The sequence below is a fragment of the Gadus morhua genome, chromosome 21, assembly GCF_902167405.1.
Source record: "Gadus morhua chromosome 21, gadMor3.0, whole genome shotgun sequence".
In the NCBI taxonomy this organism is placed as follows: Eukaryota; Metazoa; Chordata; class Actinopteri; order Gadiformes; family Gadidae; genus Gadus; species Gadus morhua.
The window spans coordinates 6,889,867-6,905,975 of NC_044068.1; the positions used below are offsets into that span (position 1 = coordinate 6,889,867).

The following is a 16,109-nucleotide window of genomic DNA, read 5'->3' on the forward strand; positions in this document are numbered from 1 at the left end:
CTATTGATTGGCTGCCACACTAACATCCTCTTCTCTAATTGGCTGCGTTGCAGTTCTCTCCTCTCTGTAGCGGCTCCAAGCGCTACCTGTCCTCTACTGGAGCGGACGGCACCATCTGCTTCTGGCAGTGGGACGCACGCACACTCAAGTTCTGGTGAGTAGCGCACACACACACACACACACACACACACACACACACACACACACACACACACACACACACACACACACACACACACACACACACACACACACACAGGTATGCACACAGCCATATACACACACACACACACACACAGGTACGCGCACACACACACGGGTACGCACACAGCCATATACACAGTACATACTTGTTTGCAATTAACCATTTTGTCACATTTAGTTCACACCACGTTGACGTTGGGAATACAAAACTGCACTCAAAATACGAGCTGACTGATTTTCAATTCAAACTCTTATATGTGTGTGTGTGTGTGTGTGTGCGTGTACGTGTGTGTTTAGTCATAGACCCAGTAAGTTCACAGAGCGTTCCCGACCTGGCGTGCAAATGATCTGCTCCTCCTTCAGTGCAGGTAAACACAACCTACTTTTAGTCTATGCATATACAGTATGTCCATGTGTGTAAAGCATATACGTGACTAAAGTCTATTGAGGGTAAACTGTGCATATATAAAAGTGCAAATATGCCTGTGACTGATCTTTAGCCAAGTGAGCAGTGAAGAATCTTTCCCTGAAGGATTTGTGTTATAGTATCGAGTTTAGTAGTAGGCAGAAATACAGGCTGAGTGCGAAGGAAGGGAGGGCAATGAGTAACTCGTTTTAAAAGGTAACCCGGAGAATGACTAATTTAAGTGAACCATTTATTTAGCAAGCTGTTTCCGAAACGGGTTTTCTGCACGTATCATATCAAGCTGACGAAGTACCTCAATTATCTACAGCTAGAGCTGTGCCATAGGAACAAGGCCCCTTAGGGAATAAAGGATGAGGCGATAAATTGTTATTTAAACGTGATGAATGTTTTTTTTTTACATCTATTATATTCTGTGTTGATTTCATGTGCTCTATGTTTGTGTGGGTTTGTATGTGTGTGCATGTGTGTTTTTGTGTACTCACGCTTGTGTGTGTGCGTGTTTGTGTAGGTGTGTTTTCGTGTGTGTGTATTTGTTTGTGTGTGTTTTTTTTTCCCTGTGTGCTCACCCTTGTGTATGTGTGTGTGTGTGTCTAGGTGGTATGTTTCTAGCCACAGGAAGCACCGATCACATTATAAGGGTGTACTACTTTGGATCGGGACAGCCAGAGAAGATTTCCGAACTGGAGTCTCACACAGTGAGTCTGTGTGTATCTCTGCCTATTTCTCCAACTGTCTTTCTGTCTGCCTGCCTGTTGGTTTCCATCTCCTTGTTCCTGAATAAAAGACGACTTTGCATTGCCTCTTGGTAATGCCAACAAAATGGAAAGCCTTGTTTGACAATATTTACTATGGAGGTTCGGTACAATGACTTTAATTTGGTTCCCCTGTTTTTTTCCTCCAGGATAAAGTGGACAGTATCCAGTTTTCCAACGGCAGTGACAGGTGAAGTGTTTGTGTGTGTGTTCCGGTATGGGGGTGGTTGTTTGAGTGTGTTTAGTGAGGGAGGGAGAGAACTGCAAGGGTATTGTAATGTGACTTGCTGTTGTCCGCAAGACACCACACTACCTGTTCTCATGTATAGACACACACTTGCACTTGACGTCTCACACCAATGCTTGTTGGTAAAGGATTGTGTGAGGTGTTTGCAGAAAACATGCTCAGCCCTGAGAGAGAGAGAGAGAGAGAGAGAGAGAGAGAGAGAGAGAGAGAGAGAGAGAGAGAGAGAGAGAGAGAGAGAGAGAGAGAGAGAGAGAGAGAGAGAGAGAGAGAGAGAGAGAGAGAGAGAGAGAGAGAGAGAGAGAGAGAGAGAGAGAGAGAGAGAGAGAGAGAGAGAGAGAGAGAGAGAGAGAGATGCGCAAGCCTCTTGTATTTACAGTTGGACAGTATTCATGTTTGTGTTTATACTTGGTGTGTACAGCTGAGCTAAGGAAGGTAGAAGGAGACAGGCCTCACAGGCCCTCTTTTAGGGAATCCTAAAAAAAATCTGTTTATCTAATGTATTATTCTGTTTGTGTGTTTGTCTTTCTGTGGGTGTGTTTGTTGGTCTGCATGCCTGTGTGTCGGTTTGTGTGTGTGTGTGACTGCATGCCTGTGTGTGTGTGTGTGTGTGTGTGTGTGTGTGCGTTCATGTGTGTGGCGGTAGGTTCGTGAGTGGCAGCAGAGATGGAACGGCACGGATCTGGCAGCTGCAGCCTCAGGGCTGGAAGAGCATTCTGCTGGACATGCAGACCAAATTACCCGGGTATGTCCACCCGGCGACCCACTGAAGCACACTCACGTGGCTCTCTGCTTGGTGGACGTGGTCTCAGACTCTCAACGCGGCTGGGCTTTATTACGCTAGGCCGTCCCAACTCTGTCTGGAGAACAGGTTGAAATTAAATAGTCTGAGGTTTGCAAGAAAGCCCTATTGAAAAGTAGACGGAAAGTGCTTTTTTTTAACCTAAACAATACGTTGTAGGACAGATCCGCCATCCTAATGTTTGGCATAGAGATTGTTTGCGGAAGCATTTGTCTTCTTGTCTATTGGTTTTATTAGCTGTTTAATTTCATAAAACTGTAGAAAACCACAGAGGTCTCAACCTGTAGACCTACATAATATAACTTTGTCTAAACCTGTGCTATGAAATCGATTCATGGTCAGATATTCCGTTCTGTTACAGATATTCAGATAATGGACCACAGATGTGGCCTGGAATTCAAAGCGACAAGCTAGTTCAAGTGTCCCACATATCCTTTTTTTTTTTTTTTTTTTTGTATTCCAACCAACTCCCTGCGCGTTCCCACAGGAAGTACAACCCACCCCCGCTGGAAGACAAGGTGACCAAGCTGAAGGTTACCATGGTAGCGTGGGATCGCCATGACGGCACCGTCATCACCGCCGCCAACAACCTCACCATCAAGGTGTGGAACTCCACCACCGGGAACCTGGTCCACGTTCTCATGGTATGTGGTTTTCGGAGTTTGATGTTCTTACACTCGCATTACTCCTGCCCACATGTGTATGGACGCCGACAGACAGACATGAAGTTAGATTTAGTCTCTGACAGGAACGTCACTTCTGACAAGGGTGAGCGATATTCAGCTCAGCACACTCGACGTTGCAGAGCGAGTGTTGGAGATGGAAGGTCTTCAAATTGACAGCCTGTCCGTGTATGTGCGTTTGATTGGACCGTGTTAGCTGTCGGCTGATGTGTGTCCCGCCAGAACTAGCGACGCCCATTTTATATTCAACACTTGTAACCCTTTTTTACTCTTGACTTCGGAACGCGTTCACATTCAACGGATCTTAAACCAGAATAGGACGTATGCATGTGATTACAATGCATTAACATTACATTATGGGATGGCTGGTGAATGGCAAGTCCAAGTCAGAATTGAGCACACTTTAAACCCCGACAAAATAATACATTGACATACATTGATTAAACAAAAAGGAATGAATAAGTACTGTTTTCTTACCTATCCAGATGCAGGTTGCATGCAAACTAGAGGTGTGGTTTCTCAATTATAAGCTGCGATGCAAGCTTGCGATGCAGAAGTGAATGACTCTGCGTCGATGCAGTGACAGGACATAATCGGGGGTTTGGGAATGTAATCAGGCCTGCATGAAAAAATAATTCATAATTGTTTGTGATTGCTGTAATAGCTTTTGTTGTTTCACTTTGTAGTTAGACGTTTGAGTAGGATTATTGACCCAATAATGGCTGCAGAGAGCGGTTCTGCTGCCAGTCTCCTAGGCAGGTTAACACCGCTAGACACACAGGACCACTACCGGGGATCACCTCTTAAGATCCCAGCATCAGGTCACTGTAGTTGAAAGAGTACATATCTTGCAATCCCCCTACACAGGCCAGCCGCTAGCCGTTGGCAAACTAACCTATTATAGTTTCAGCAAAGGCTAAGGCGAAGTCTATTTTGGATTATTTAATTATACAGTATATCCTACTTCAAATCTTGACCAAATTACATCTCTACATGATATGAATTGTATTTATAAGATGCCTGAAAAACCCTAGGATGGGATTTTATTTACAACATTATTGAAGTCATTCAATCATTGGTCAACATTGATTCCAGATGTGACCAGGTTGTGTTAGAGCTGTTATGTGAAAACCTTATTTTATAGATAACAAACAATAGATGGACTGTTGAGTTGTAGCCCTTTCCGAATAAAAGGTAAAATAAATTCATATTTATCGGCTGATTTTAATTTATGAAACAGTAGCCAGAAAATTTGACCCGTCCAGAAGCATCGAGAATCGTTGTGCATTTCAATCGTTGACAGGTGAATCGTGATAGAAACGGGACAATTCACACCTGATGAATGCATGCGGTGTTCCCTTACCCTACTAACCGCAGTCTATTTGTCAGTTAATAACACTAACTCCTAATACACTAGTGCTGTCTGTTCTTAGCCGTGGGTTACCAGGTTCTGGGTTCACACAAAGTACACGTGGGTCAACGCCAGTTCTCTGCGACACTAGCAGAGGTCTCACTCACTCACTCGCTCGATCGCTCACTCACACTCACTCGCTCGCTCACACACACACGCTCACCCCCCCCCAACTCCGTCTCTCCCTCGCGGCTCGGGTGTTGACAGACCGCGTCAGCGGTCCCGTCGTCGGCTGTCTGGTCCTCTTTCGGCCATTTTGTGTATTTTATTAGTTTGCTTTGTTTGTGGCGTGCAGGGTCATGAGGACGAGGTGTTTGTGCTGGAGCCGCACCCCTTCGACCCCCGGATCCTCTTCTCGGCGGGCCACGACGGCAACTGCATCGTGTGGGACCTGGCGAGGGGGGTGAAGATCCGCTCCTACTTCAACATGGTGAGGCCCCGCCCCCACCCTCCCCCCACTTCCTCCCGCTCATCTTCACCCGACACCTTGTTTAGTGTGTGTGTGTGTGTGTGTGTGTGTGTGTGTGTGTGTGTGTGTGTGTGTGTGTGTGTGTGTGTGTGTGTGTGTGTGTGTGTGTGTGTGTGTGTGTGTGTGTGTGGGGGGAAGTGTGTGTGTGTGTGTGTGTGTGGGGGGAAGTGTGTGTGTGTGTGTGTGTGTGGGGGGAAGTGTGTGTGTGTGTGTGGGGGGAAGTGTGTGTGTGTGTGTGGGGGGAAGTGTGTGTGTGTGTGTGTGTGGGGGGAAGTGTGTGTGTGTTTGTGTGGGGGAGGAAGAAATTGGGCGTGTGTTCCTGAGAGAGAGGGTGTTTATGAGTGTGCATGCATGCATTCATGTGACACAAAGCCACCGTTGGCTTTTGGCAAAGTTGTTGTGTGCGTGCGTAGTGGTACATGCCTGCGAGTGTGTATCACTGACCGAAGTCATTGTCTTACACTTCCTGGTTCCGTTTCTTTGGCAACGGATTGATTCCAGCCTCGGAACCAGCGGGCCACCTGGTTGGCCGGCCCGCCGGGAGCCGGTCGGCGGGTTCACAGTGTCTATTAATCACCAGCGGTTTCTCCCTGCCTTTCCTCTGTGCTCTGCGTTTGACCCACATTGGCAGAGCAGCATACTGCGCCTGCTTTGGCCAGGGCCTGTCGGGCTGGTCCTCTCCCTCTCTGCTCTGGGCTGTTCTCACCAGCTGTTCCTTCCTGGTCCCCGTCCCCAACGTGCCCGTGATGTGCCCCCAGGGGTTAACGTTAACAACCGGAGTGTCTGTTTACAGTAGCTAGGGTCAATCGATGACTGCTAAAACATATTAATGGCTCGAGGATGATGGAGGCGCTAGGGATGGGAATTGATAAGAATTTCACGATTCCGATTCTGCTTATCGATCCGATTCTCTAATCGATTCTCATTGGGTGAGAAAATAAGTACAAATGTGTTTGTTTTTATTAAATCTCTCTAATATCTGATCAGAAGTGCGTCTAGTATTAAGAAATTGTACATTTTCAAATCAATTGGTCAAGACCAAAAATATATGTTGGGCTTTTTTAAGCCCAAATGCCATCATTATGTGCCATAAAACTAAAAACACAGACTGAAAACAGTCAAGTAAGAGCTTGTGCCTTTTGGAATGCTAACAGTGCCCATTTGCATTCAACTTGTAACAAAATTCAACAGACATAAACAAAATGAAGTATTGATTAGACAGAGATTTATTAGATGGGCCTACCTAATACACCGTTGGAACACACAAGACCGGAAACCATAGCAACGCCAGTAAACAAACCCCGAGAAGCCCAATCCCTATGAGCTCCCCACGCTACGGCCATCCGGAAGGCGCACAGAGCTGTTGGCCGTGATATTATATATACAATTATATTATATTATATACTATTTTATATAGAGCTCCGGGAGTCGCAAACTGCAACAATCACTTTCTCCTCCATGCTGCAGTTCACCCCGGACTGCACTGCACTCAGTTTGACGGTTGAACGCTGATTGGCCGTTACGTTACACATGTCACTCAGTTGTCACGCTGTTGAACGCTGATTGGCTGTCATCACGACAAAAACTTGTCGCTGGTTTTCTCTCGCGAAAAATTCGCCAAATACGCGTCTCTACGTTCACTTTGTATGGGATCTTGTCGCCCCGTCGCGTTTGGTGTGAACGCACAATGCGCTTCTTCCTCGGCGGCGCCATGTTTGCTGCGTTCTGAACCAAAACAAAGCAGCGTGTGTGTGACGTCATGACGCATTTGACCGGAACCGATAAGCGGAATCGTTAAGCAGGCTTGCTAATGATTCCAAGGAATCGGTTGACTCGGCACCGGTTCTGAACAAGAACCGGTTCTCGATTCCCATCCCTAGGAGGCGCACAGTACCTTTTTTATAACGTGCGTCACCTCACATTTTGAAGATTATGCGTAACATATTTTGTTGACTATTTTAGATAGAAGGGCTGTGGTTGCGAGTATAATTGACAGAAATTAAATCCCTGTTCTCTCGTCCCTCCAGATCGAGGGCCAGGGCCACGGGGCCGTGTTCGACTGCAAGTGCAGCCCAGACGGGCAGCACTTTGCGGCCACAGACTCCCACGGACACCTCCTCATCTTCGGCTTCGGCTCCAGCAGCAAGTACGACAAGGTAAGGCCCGAGGAGGTGCGCCGGTCAGACCCAGTGGGGAGGAGCCTCAGTGGGGAGGAGCCTCAGTGGGGAGGAGCCTCAGTGGGGAGGAGCCTCAGTGGGGAGGAGATACAGTGGGGAGGAGCCACAGTGGGGAGGAGCCACAGTGGGGAGGAGCCTCAGTGGGGAGGAGGCTCAGTGGGGAGGAGCAACAGCGGGGAGGAGCCTCAGTGGGGAGGAGCCTCAGTGTGGAGGAGCTACAGTGTGGAGGAACCCCAGTGTGGAGGAACCCCAGTGTGGAGGAACCCCAGTGTGGAGGAACCCCAGTGTGGAGGAACCCCAGTGGGCGGCGTTAGGGTCTCAGATCAAAGATTTGCGAAGAAACTGCTTGGAACTGGAGTCAAAATCCTGATCCGAAACTGCAGCGTCAACATCGCTACACCGATATTATCACGATATTTAAGTCACGATACAATGATGTTTCAGTATTTTGCATTAAGCGATATTCTTTTGTGTTCCGATAACAATAATATATTCAATGTTGTGAATTATAACCGTTAGATTCCAAATGAAGTCCAGATTTTGATTGGTAGATGGCCGGCGCATCTCTGGTTACTTTTTTCTTTTTGCAACTTCTACATCTTTGTTTTGATGAACTTCATACCATTCGTGACCTCTAACCTCGCCAGAAAAGACTGCACCATCTAGTGGATTGAAAAAGCATTTCAACTTATTGTTCTTAAATCGTTCCATGTAAGCAATCAAAAAGTAAATTGATATTTGGTGCCGATACAATATTGCCATGTAAAGTATTGCGGTACTGTAAATAATTTCCTCTCCACCCCAAGTGTTCACGCTAACGTAAGGACAGTGGTTGGATTGGGACCATGCATTTACCAAAATCACACATTTCTGGGTCTATATTGCACCTTTGGAGAGACTCAATTAAGGATAAGGCGGCACTACTTGCCAACAAGATTTTGTTCTGCTTACACTCTCACACGCACATGCGGGCGCACACACAAAAACACACAAGTACAAACCCACCCCTTGTTGTTAGATAAATCAACGTTGACGTGGCCTGCGGTTTAAAAAATCACCTCTCTCCCTTCTGTTTATCCTGTTGTCTTTCGCTCTCTTTGGCTATTGCTCTCTCCCATGCTCTCTCTCTTCATCTTGTCCTTCATCTGCCCTCCTCTAATACCCCCTCCTCCCTCCCTCCCTCTGTCTTTCTGTGTCCCTCTCTCTCTCCTTGTCTTTCTCTCTCTGGCTCTCTGTCTCACTCTCTCTCTCTCTCTCTCTCTCTCTCTCCCCCTCTCTGTCGCTGTCTCTGTCTCTCTCTCTCTCTCTCTCTCTCCCCCTCTCTCACTCGCTCTCTCCCCCCCTCTCTGTCTCGCTCTCTCTCTCTCTCTCTCTCTCTCTCTCTCTCTGTCTCTGTCTCTGTCTCACTCTCTCTCTCTCCCCCTCTCTGTCTCTCTCTGTCTCTGTCTCTCTGTCTCTGTCTCTCTCCCCCCCTCTCTGTCTCATTCTCACTCTCTCTCTCTGTCTCTGTCTCTGTCTCTCTCTGTCTCTCTCTCTCTCTCCCCCCCCTCTCTCTCTCTCTCTCTCTCTCTCTGTCTCTGTCTCTGTCTCTGTCTCCCCCTCTCTGTCTCACTCTCTCTCTGTCTCTGTCTCCGTCTCTCTCTGTCTCTGTCTCTGTCTCTCTCTGTCTCTGTCTCTCTCTCTCTGTGTGTGTCTCTGTCTCTGTCTCTCTCTGTCTCTCTCAGATCGCCGACCAGATGTTCTTCCACACCGACTACCGGCCGCTGATCCGCGACGCCAACAACTACGTGCTGGACGAGCAGACGCAGCAGGCGCCCCACCTCATGCCCCCGCCCTTCCTGGTGGACGTGGACGGGAACCCCCACCCCACCCGCTACCAGCGGCTGGTGCCCGGCCGCGAGAGCTGCCGCGAGGAGCAGCTCATCCCTCAGATGGGGGTCACCTCCTCAGGTAAACCCCCCTCTACCCCTACCCCCCCTACCGGCCCACATGGTCGCTTAGCTGCCTTCCTGCCTGTGGTTCTTGACACGGGCAGTGTGTGTGTGTGTGTGTGTTGTGTGTTAGTATGTAGGTGGATACGTTTGTGTGGGTGTGTGTATCGTGGATGTGACTCTAGTGGAAGAGAATAAGACTAGAAAATAGATCAAAGTAGCATGCCATGGTCCCTGTACTCCACACACACTCACACGCACAGAAAGAGGTTTATTTCCTGATAGGGTTAAGGGCTTTGAGCTCCTCTGGCCATCGCGGCTTGGTGCTGCAGAAACCGGCCTCTGTTTTTCATCCAGTCAACAGTTACTGGTTTCACACGTTTCAGTGGATCTTCTAGGACCATTAAACGTCTGAGTCTATTTTAAAGGTTATTTCAGAAAACCCCGACCTTTAAATAAAAGAGGGTTAAAAGGCTCCCTAAAAATGTAAAGTGGAGGAATTACGACCAATGGAAAACGCATCCAAAAGTATGAAGTATGCTGAATCTCTTTACATAGAATCTGTATAAATGTACATGAACATGATACATGATCAATGAGTGAATACACGTGTCCAGAGCCTGGGCAGGACTCGAGACGTATAGACAACCGGCAGTGCCTTAAAGGGTCTTAAGTCCTCTTGTCCCCCCACCAGGGCTGAACCAGGTGGTCAGTGAGCAGGCGGTCGACGGCTCCAGTCCTCTGGACACCATGATCCAGAGGCTCCAGCAGGAACAGGACCAGCGGAGGACCCCCCACGACCCGCCGGCCGCCTCTGACAGCCCCACCACCACCACCACCGCCGCCGCCGCCGCCGCCCCCGCCGCCCTCCCCCCCCTCACCATCGCTGGGGTCATCGGTAGCAGGGCCAACCGAGGTACCTGCGCGCCGCCTGAGTCGCCACAGCGGGTGTTGAGTTAAAAGGGACACGTTAGACCACCAGGTGTGAGCGTTATTAGCTGTTAACAGCCATTTTGAAAACCTGCCCCATCCGTAGTGGGCGTTTCCTCCTAGATGTATGACGGATAGATGAGCAACGTGATATAATATGTCACCTTTACAAAAGGTAAGAGCAGCCCTCGACTTAAAATGAACAGGTAGGGAGGGCCACATCTAGCAGTGAAACGGGGGTTACGCCGGAATCGCAGGTTCCCATTGGCTTAAGTGAGTGGGAAGTTATAAGTGACTGCCCATATATGGCAGTAGCACAGTATGTATGGGGTCTCCAAGAGCGACAGGCTAGTGAGACTCATTAGTGTGGAACAGCTGTTCGCTGTTTCTCAACAGTAACAGAAAACAAATTAGTTTTAATTATTCTTCTGTGCAGATTTTGCCTTTCTTGGTACAAATTGTACCTTTTTGACTAGGACAACTACTTTGTTTAGAAAGAAGTGGCTCAGAGTCACCTCTGTCAATAAACATATCACACAAAATAGGGCTGCTCGATAATGGAAAAAATCGTAATCCCGATTATTTTGGTCAATATTGGAATCACGTTTGTTCAAATGATTATTTTTGAGTTTGAAAACATGATATATTTATTCAGCAGGTCTCTCCCAAAAACACAAGAACATTTTCAAATCCAAAATAATGTACATATATGTATCCAGCTGTACTTTCTATAAAACATTAAAAATGGTAAAGAAGGAGAAAAAAAAGAAAACTCGATTATATTCGTTTTGTGATAGTTTTACACTAAAATCGAAATCGAGATCGAAATTCGATTAATCGCCCGGCCCTAATATAAAATATGGATTATATGGATGTTCACATATGTATCAGAGAATTCTGGACTGGTTCAAGAACTCTTGAATTATTTTTTTGGGAGATTGTCTGCGAGTTGATCTTGGCTGCACAATATATCTAATTCATACACATTTTTTTCTGGCAAGACAGATGGAGCTGCATGAAATATGAATAATTCAAGCAGTGAAAACACAGAACTAAAGATTAAGTTCACAGAGGGTAATTCATTGGGGGACATTATATCATAAATCAAAATGTTATTTCAACAGAGCAAGGAAAAGTCCTTAATTCAGGATGAATGCAGTGTTCCATCTGTTGGTTTAAGGGTTATCTAAAGCAAAGTATAATCCCATGGACAGTTATGTTAATATTATATTTATGTTTTGCCCCTCCCCATCCTTTTTTTTAAACGGTATGTAATGGCTAGCATGACCCCCGGTAAAGGGTTAATAAACACAGTACCCTATTTCGTTATAAGCACTATGTCAGCCAGTCAGACGGAGCTGTAATATAATAGTGGTTCACTCTTCCTGGTTTCTGAGGTCGGGACTTACAGGTTTATTCATGGTTTCCTTAGACACGGCAGCTCTGAATCTGCTTTAAGGCGTTGTGTGTTTTGAAGCAGTGTGTTGGATTCTCTATTATTATGACTCACAGACGTATTATGACGTTTAATGGCTGCTGTAAATGCAGAAGTGAACAGAAAATGTGATTACATCTATTCGTTCGAGTGAGTAAAGGCCAACTATCGATGCGGAAGTGGAGGTGCATTTAGAGTTTGTTAGCTCATGTCGTGAAAGATTCACTTGACATTACAGATAGTTTTAGAAAATGTGGGATTGCTGTTCGTTATCCAACACTTCATAATTTCCCCCCCCGGCCCCATAAAACATTGGGAGATAAGAACATGAAAAAACATTTGCATAACAGCGCTCCATTTTAGACAACACAACCCTGTATTCAATGACTTGTTTCCCCTTCTTCTCCTTGCTTATACTTCCCCCCCAATCATCACCCTCTTTATTCTCTTTTTTCTTTCACCTCTCCCTCCTCTTTCTCCTCCTCTTCCCTTCTCCTCTTCCTCCTCTCCCTCCTGTGCCTCCGCTCCATTATCTCTCTCTCTCTCTCTCTCTCTCTCTCTCTCTCTCTCTCTCTCTCTCTCTCTCTCTCTCTCTCTCTCTCTCTCTCTCTCTCTCTCTCTCTCTCTCTCTCTCTCTCTCTCTCTCTCTCTCTCTCTCTCTCTCTCTCTCTCTCTCTCTCTCTCTCTCTCTCTCTCTCTCTCTCCTCCCCCCCCCCCCCCCCCAGGGTCGGTGGGCTCCCCCAGCGAGGTCCACTCCCCGCCCAACGTGGGTCTGCGGCGCAGCGGGCAGATCGAGGGGGTCCGGCAGATGCACAGCAACGCCCCCCGCAGCCAGATGGCCACGGAGAGGGACCTGGTGGCCTGGAGCCGCAGGGTGCTGGTCCCCGAGCTGGAGGACGCCACCGTCGGGTAACACACGCACACACACGGAAACGCATAGATGGACATGCATGCACGCAGGAATGAAAACTTGCTGGGGCACGCACACACACACTTGTATATATGAACACACTGACACACGTATACGTAGACATACGCACACACACACACACACACAATGTAAACACACACCCACACTTTGGCTGTGTTGTTTCTTTTACCTGCTGTCACCACATCTTGAGAAAACGGTTTTTCGTATTACATACATGCTGCATCATAGATATGGCGGACATGCTTACATGTGGTTACCTAATTCTGTTTTGGTTGCCTCTGGAAAAACATGCTTAAAAAGGTCCAAATTGTGATGCGTAGGAAGCAGATCAACTGGCGGGAAGCCAAAGGAGAGGAGGAGATCAACATCTATCGGTCGGAGAGGCGGAGACGAACCATTCACTCTTTACCAAAGGAGACCAGGGTAAATGAAACACACACAGAAACGCACACATGCTGCACACACACACTGATCCTCTATTGATCTTGAAATAAGTAGCAGTGGTGGTGGTGGTGGTTGGGGTAGCGGTAATGGTAGTAGTGGTAGTAGTCAGTCCCTCCAGTCTTTCCAATATGCCGCACTTTCACCGCATAAATTGCGGATTTCCGCGCAAAATATGCGGGGCTTGCATGATTTCATAATCCCCGCATTTTTGTTGCAAAAAAGTCACTGATATCTTAGTAGAAAGTTCAAAAATGTTGCGTTTTCTTCACACAAGAGCAGCCATTTTCCCCCTGTTGCCATGGTAACGTTATGAAGTGACGTAATTACGCGAAGTGAACGTCATCGAAAAGTTCCCTGCAAATTGTTGAAGTTCCCGCATTTTCATAGCAAAAAAATTGCATAAATATGCGCATATTTCATCGCACTTTTTAAGAAAACGTGCCGCATAATCAAGGATTTTTGGCCACAACAATCACAAAAAAATGCCGCATTTTTCTGGAGGGACTGAGTAGTGGTAGCGGTAGCTGTAATGTTAGAAGCCGCGGTAGTGGTAGTAGCATTAGTAGCAGTAGTACATTACCAACTGACAAGCTTCACGTCACTCCGTCCCGTCAGGTACCACCGACCTCCGAGTGTGTGGGTGACGATGCGAGGCGGAGTCAGGGTAACCACGGTTACCACACGCGTGCGGCCATGGAGGAGACGAGCCGCCAGAGCGCGGAGGCTGCAGATGACGACGACAGCACATCGGAGATGGAGGTGGGTTACCGTGGCAACTGTGTCTCTTTGATTAACCTGTTTTGTTTTTGTCCTTAATAGATATGGAAACGAGAGAGTGATTGAAACTTGTTGTAGGAGTTTTTCCAGAACATTCAGAACAGCCAATTAAATATAGTTAGAGTTGAAACTTTCAAACGTGACTGGTGGCACCGTGTTGGCTTTGCGATAGCAGAATAGTGAGGTTGCTTTGGCGGTCGACTCTGAGGCAGAAGGTACTTGGTTTGATCCCCAATGCTCAAAGTTTACCTGCAGAAATCCCTGAGCAGAGTATAATGGTGTGATGTGATGTAAATAGAATGTTGTGATGGTGTGTCATGTAAACATTAGAATGTTCCGATGGTGTGTCATGTAAACATTAGAATGTTCCGATGGTGTGTGATGTAAACAGAATGTTGTGATGGTGTGTGATGTAAACAGTAGAATGTTTTGATGGTTGGAGATGTATACAGTAGAATGTTGTGATGGTATGTGATGTAAACAGTAGAATGTTGTGATGTAAACAGTAGAATGTTGAGATGTAAACAGTAGAATGTTGTGATGGTATGTGATGTCATCAGTACGATGGTGTGTGTGATGTCATCAGTACGATGGTGTGATGGTGTGTGATGTAAACAGTAGAATCTTGTGATGGTGTGTGTGATGTCATCAGTACGATGGTGTGATGGTGTGTGATGTCATCAGTACGATGGTGTGTGATGTAACCCCGGGGTGTGGTCCTTAGGGAGAGCCGGAGGTGCAACAGGTCAACGGCCACTCCTCAGAGGAAGAGAAGGAGGAGGAGAAAAAAGAACCCTGGCCTGACGACCACAGTAGCTCCAGGTGGGACGCACACTTCAATAAGGCTTACGTTTCTGCCTTAATAGAACGTTACGCGATAATAGAACAGAACAGCCCAGTTAAATCGATTACTGGCTATCGCACTTGATTATTGTTGGTTCTTTCTTTCTTTATATTTATATATTTTTATAATAATAATAAAAAAAAAAGGCACCCCTCCAGCCCATAAAATATAAAAATGTGCACCAAACTGACCCCAACACACACACACACACACACACACACACACACACACACACACACACACACACACACACACACACACACACACACACACACACACACACACACACACACACACACACACGGAACACAACAGTCTGACCGCGTGGTTCCTCCGGGGGGGGTTCTTCACAGCGACTACTCCAGCGACTACTCGGACTGGACGGCCGACGCCGGGATCAACCTGGAGCCGCCCAAGAAGAGCGTGAGGGTGAAGAAGAAGAGCAGCAGCTCCGAGGAGGACGGCGGCGAGAAGAAGAGGGACGGCAAGAAGGACCGCAAGAAGGACAAGGCCGACAAAGATGGCGCTGTACCGAAGAAGAAGCAGCCCAAGGAGAAACGCAAGGTGAGTCCGTACGGGCCTGATTGGGTGTGGACGTCATGAGGCTGGCGTAGATGCCGATTAGTGAATTCATCAATTTAGCTTTTCAGGTTTACTGTACATTTATTTAGTATTTTTTCCAATGTTGCTGAGTTTACAAAAAATAAATAGAACCATATAAATACTAGACCAAACATTTCAAATAGAACGCAATAACATTTTTTTTGTTAATAAGAGGCAAAGAATAAAATAGCTGATATAAAGAGCTGATATAATGGTCTCAATTGCTGGGGGGAAAACCCGGTGCAAGTACTCATTGAAACTGTTCCGTGTTCTTTCCTTGTACTTTCCTTGTACAGAGGGCGGAGTTACAGGAGGAGGGGCTAACTCTGGAGGAGTGGCTTCCCTCTCCCTGGATCACGGACACGGTTCCCAGGCGGTGTCCTTACATACCGCAGATGGGAGACGAGGTAGACGTCATATAGTGTCCCTTTTAATATTTTAAGAAACACGCAACAAAAATACAGTGAAAAATAAAATAAATGATATATATATTCACAGTTGTATACAGTATTAGTTTTACTGTTCATGGCCATATGACATTTTCTCATCAACTGTTTTAAAGTAAAATTGGCTCACATTGATTGTTCAATTTTGTTTAATTTTAACCTTATACGCGTGTTGTTGTTGGTGTGTGTGTGTGTGTGTCCGTGTGCGTATGCAGCTGTACTACTTCAGACAAGGCCACGAGGCGTACGTGGAGATGGCGAGAAAGAAGAAGATCTACAGTATAAATCCCAAAAAGCAACCCTGGCATAAGATGGAACTTCGGGTAAGCTAGCTGGCCCCCCCCCACCACAATAGATTCTCTCAGTCGGCCTCATTGACGTCGTTGCCATATCCTGATGTAATTACAGATATCCAGATATCTCATGGTGCAGTCTGAATCAATTATGATTTATTATTACGATACCTGTCAACATTTGGCAGTTTTACATGTAGAGCTTTACTCTGGATGATTAACCCTACACCTTTTGATTAGCTGACGATCTGGAGTTGTTCTATTTCCATAGAGTTTATCTTTTGAAGGGATTCATATATTTTGGGA

The 16,109-nt window shown here is 46.6% G+C and overlaps 1 protein-coding gene across 1 annotated transcript in view; it reads left to right on the plus strand.

Annotated features, from left to right (window-relative positions):
* The window catches only part of phip (PHIP subunit of CUL4-Ring ligase complex), a 42,422-nt gene that overhangs the window by 13,600 nt on the left and 12,713 nt on the right, over positions 1-16,109 (plus strand). Inside the window, exons 9-25 of the mRNA XM_030344608.1 lie at positions 54-154; positions 502-572; positions 1,226-1,326; positions 1,533-1,573; positions 2,274-2,372; positions 2,917-3,073; positions 4,819-4,953; positions 7,020-7,148; positions 8,894-9,119; positions 9,795-10,016; positions 12,191-12,374; positions 12,717-12,819; positions 13,456-13,599; positions 14,342-14,439; positions 14,815-15,025; positions 15,361-15,471; positions 15,726-15,833. Of these exons, the coding sequence (XP_030200468.1) occupies positions 54-154; positions 502-572; positions 1,226-1,326; positions 1,533-1,573; positions 2,274-2,372; positions 2,917-3,073; positions 4,819-4,953; positions 7,020-7,148; positions 8,894-9,119; positions 9,795-10,016; positions 12,191-12,374; positions 12,717-12,819; positions 13,456-13,599; positions 14,342-14,439; positions 14,815-15,025; positions 15,361-15,471; positions 15,726-15,833 (2,241 nt within the window). The remainder of the gene's footprint in view (positions 1-53; positions 155-501; positions 573-1,225; positions 1,327-1,532; positions 1,574-2,273; positions 2,373-2,916; positions 3,074-4,818; positions 4,954-7,019; positions 7,149-8,893; positions 9,120-9,794; positions 10,017-12,190; positions 12,375-12,716; positions 12,820-13,455; positions 13,600-14,341; positions 14,440-14,814; positions 15,026-15,360; positions 15,472-15,725; positions 15,834-16,109) is intronic.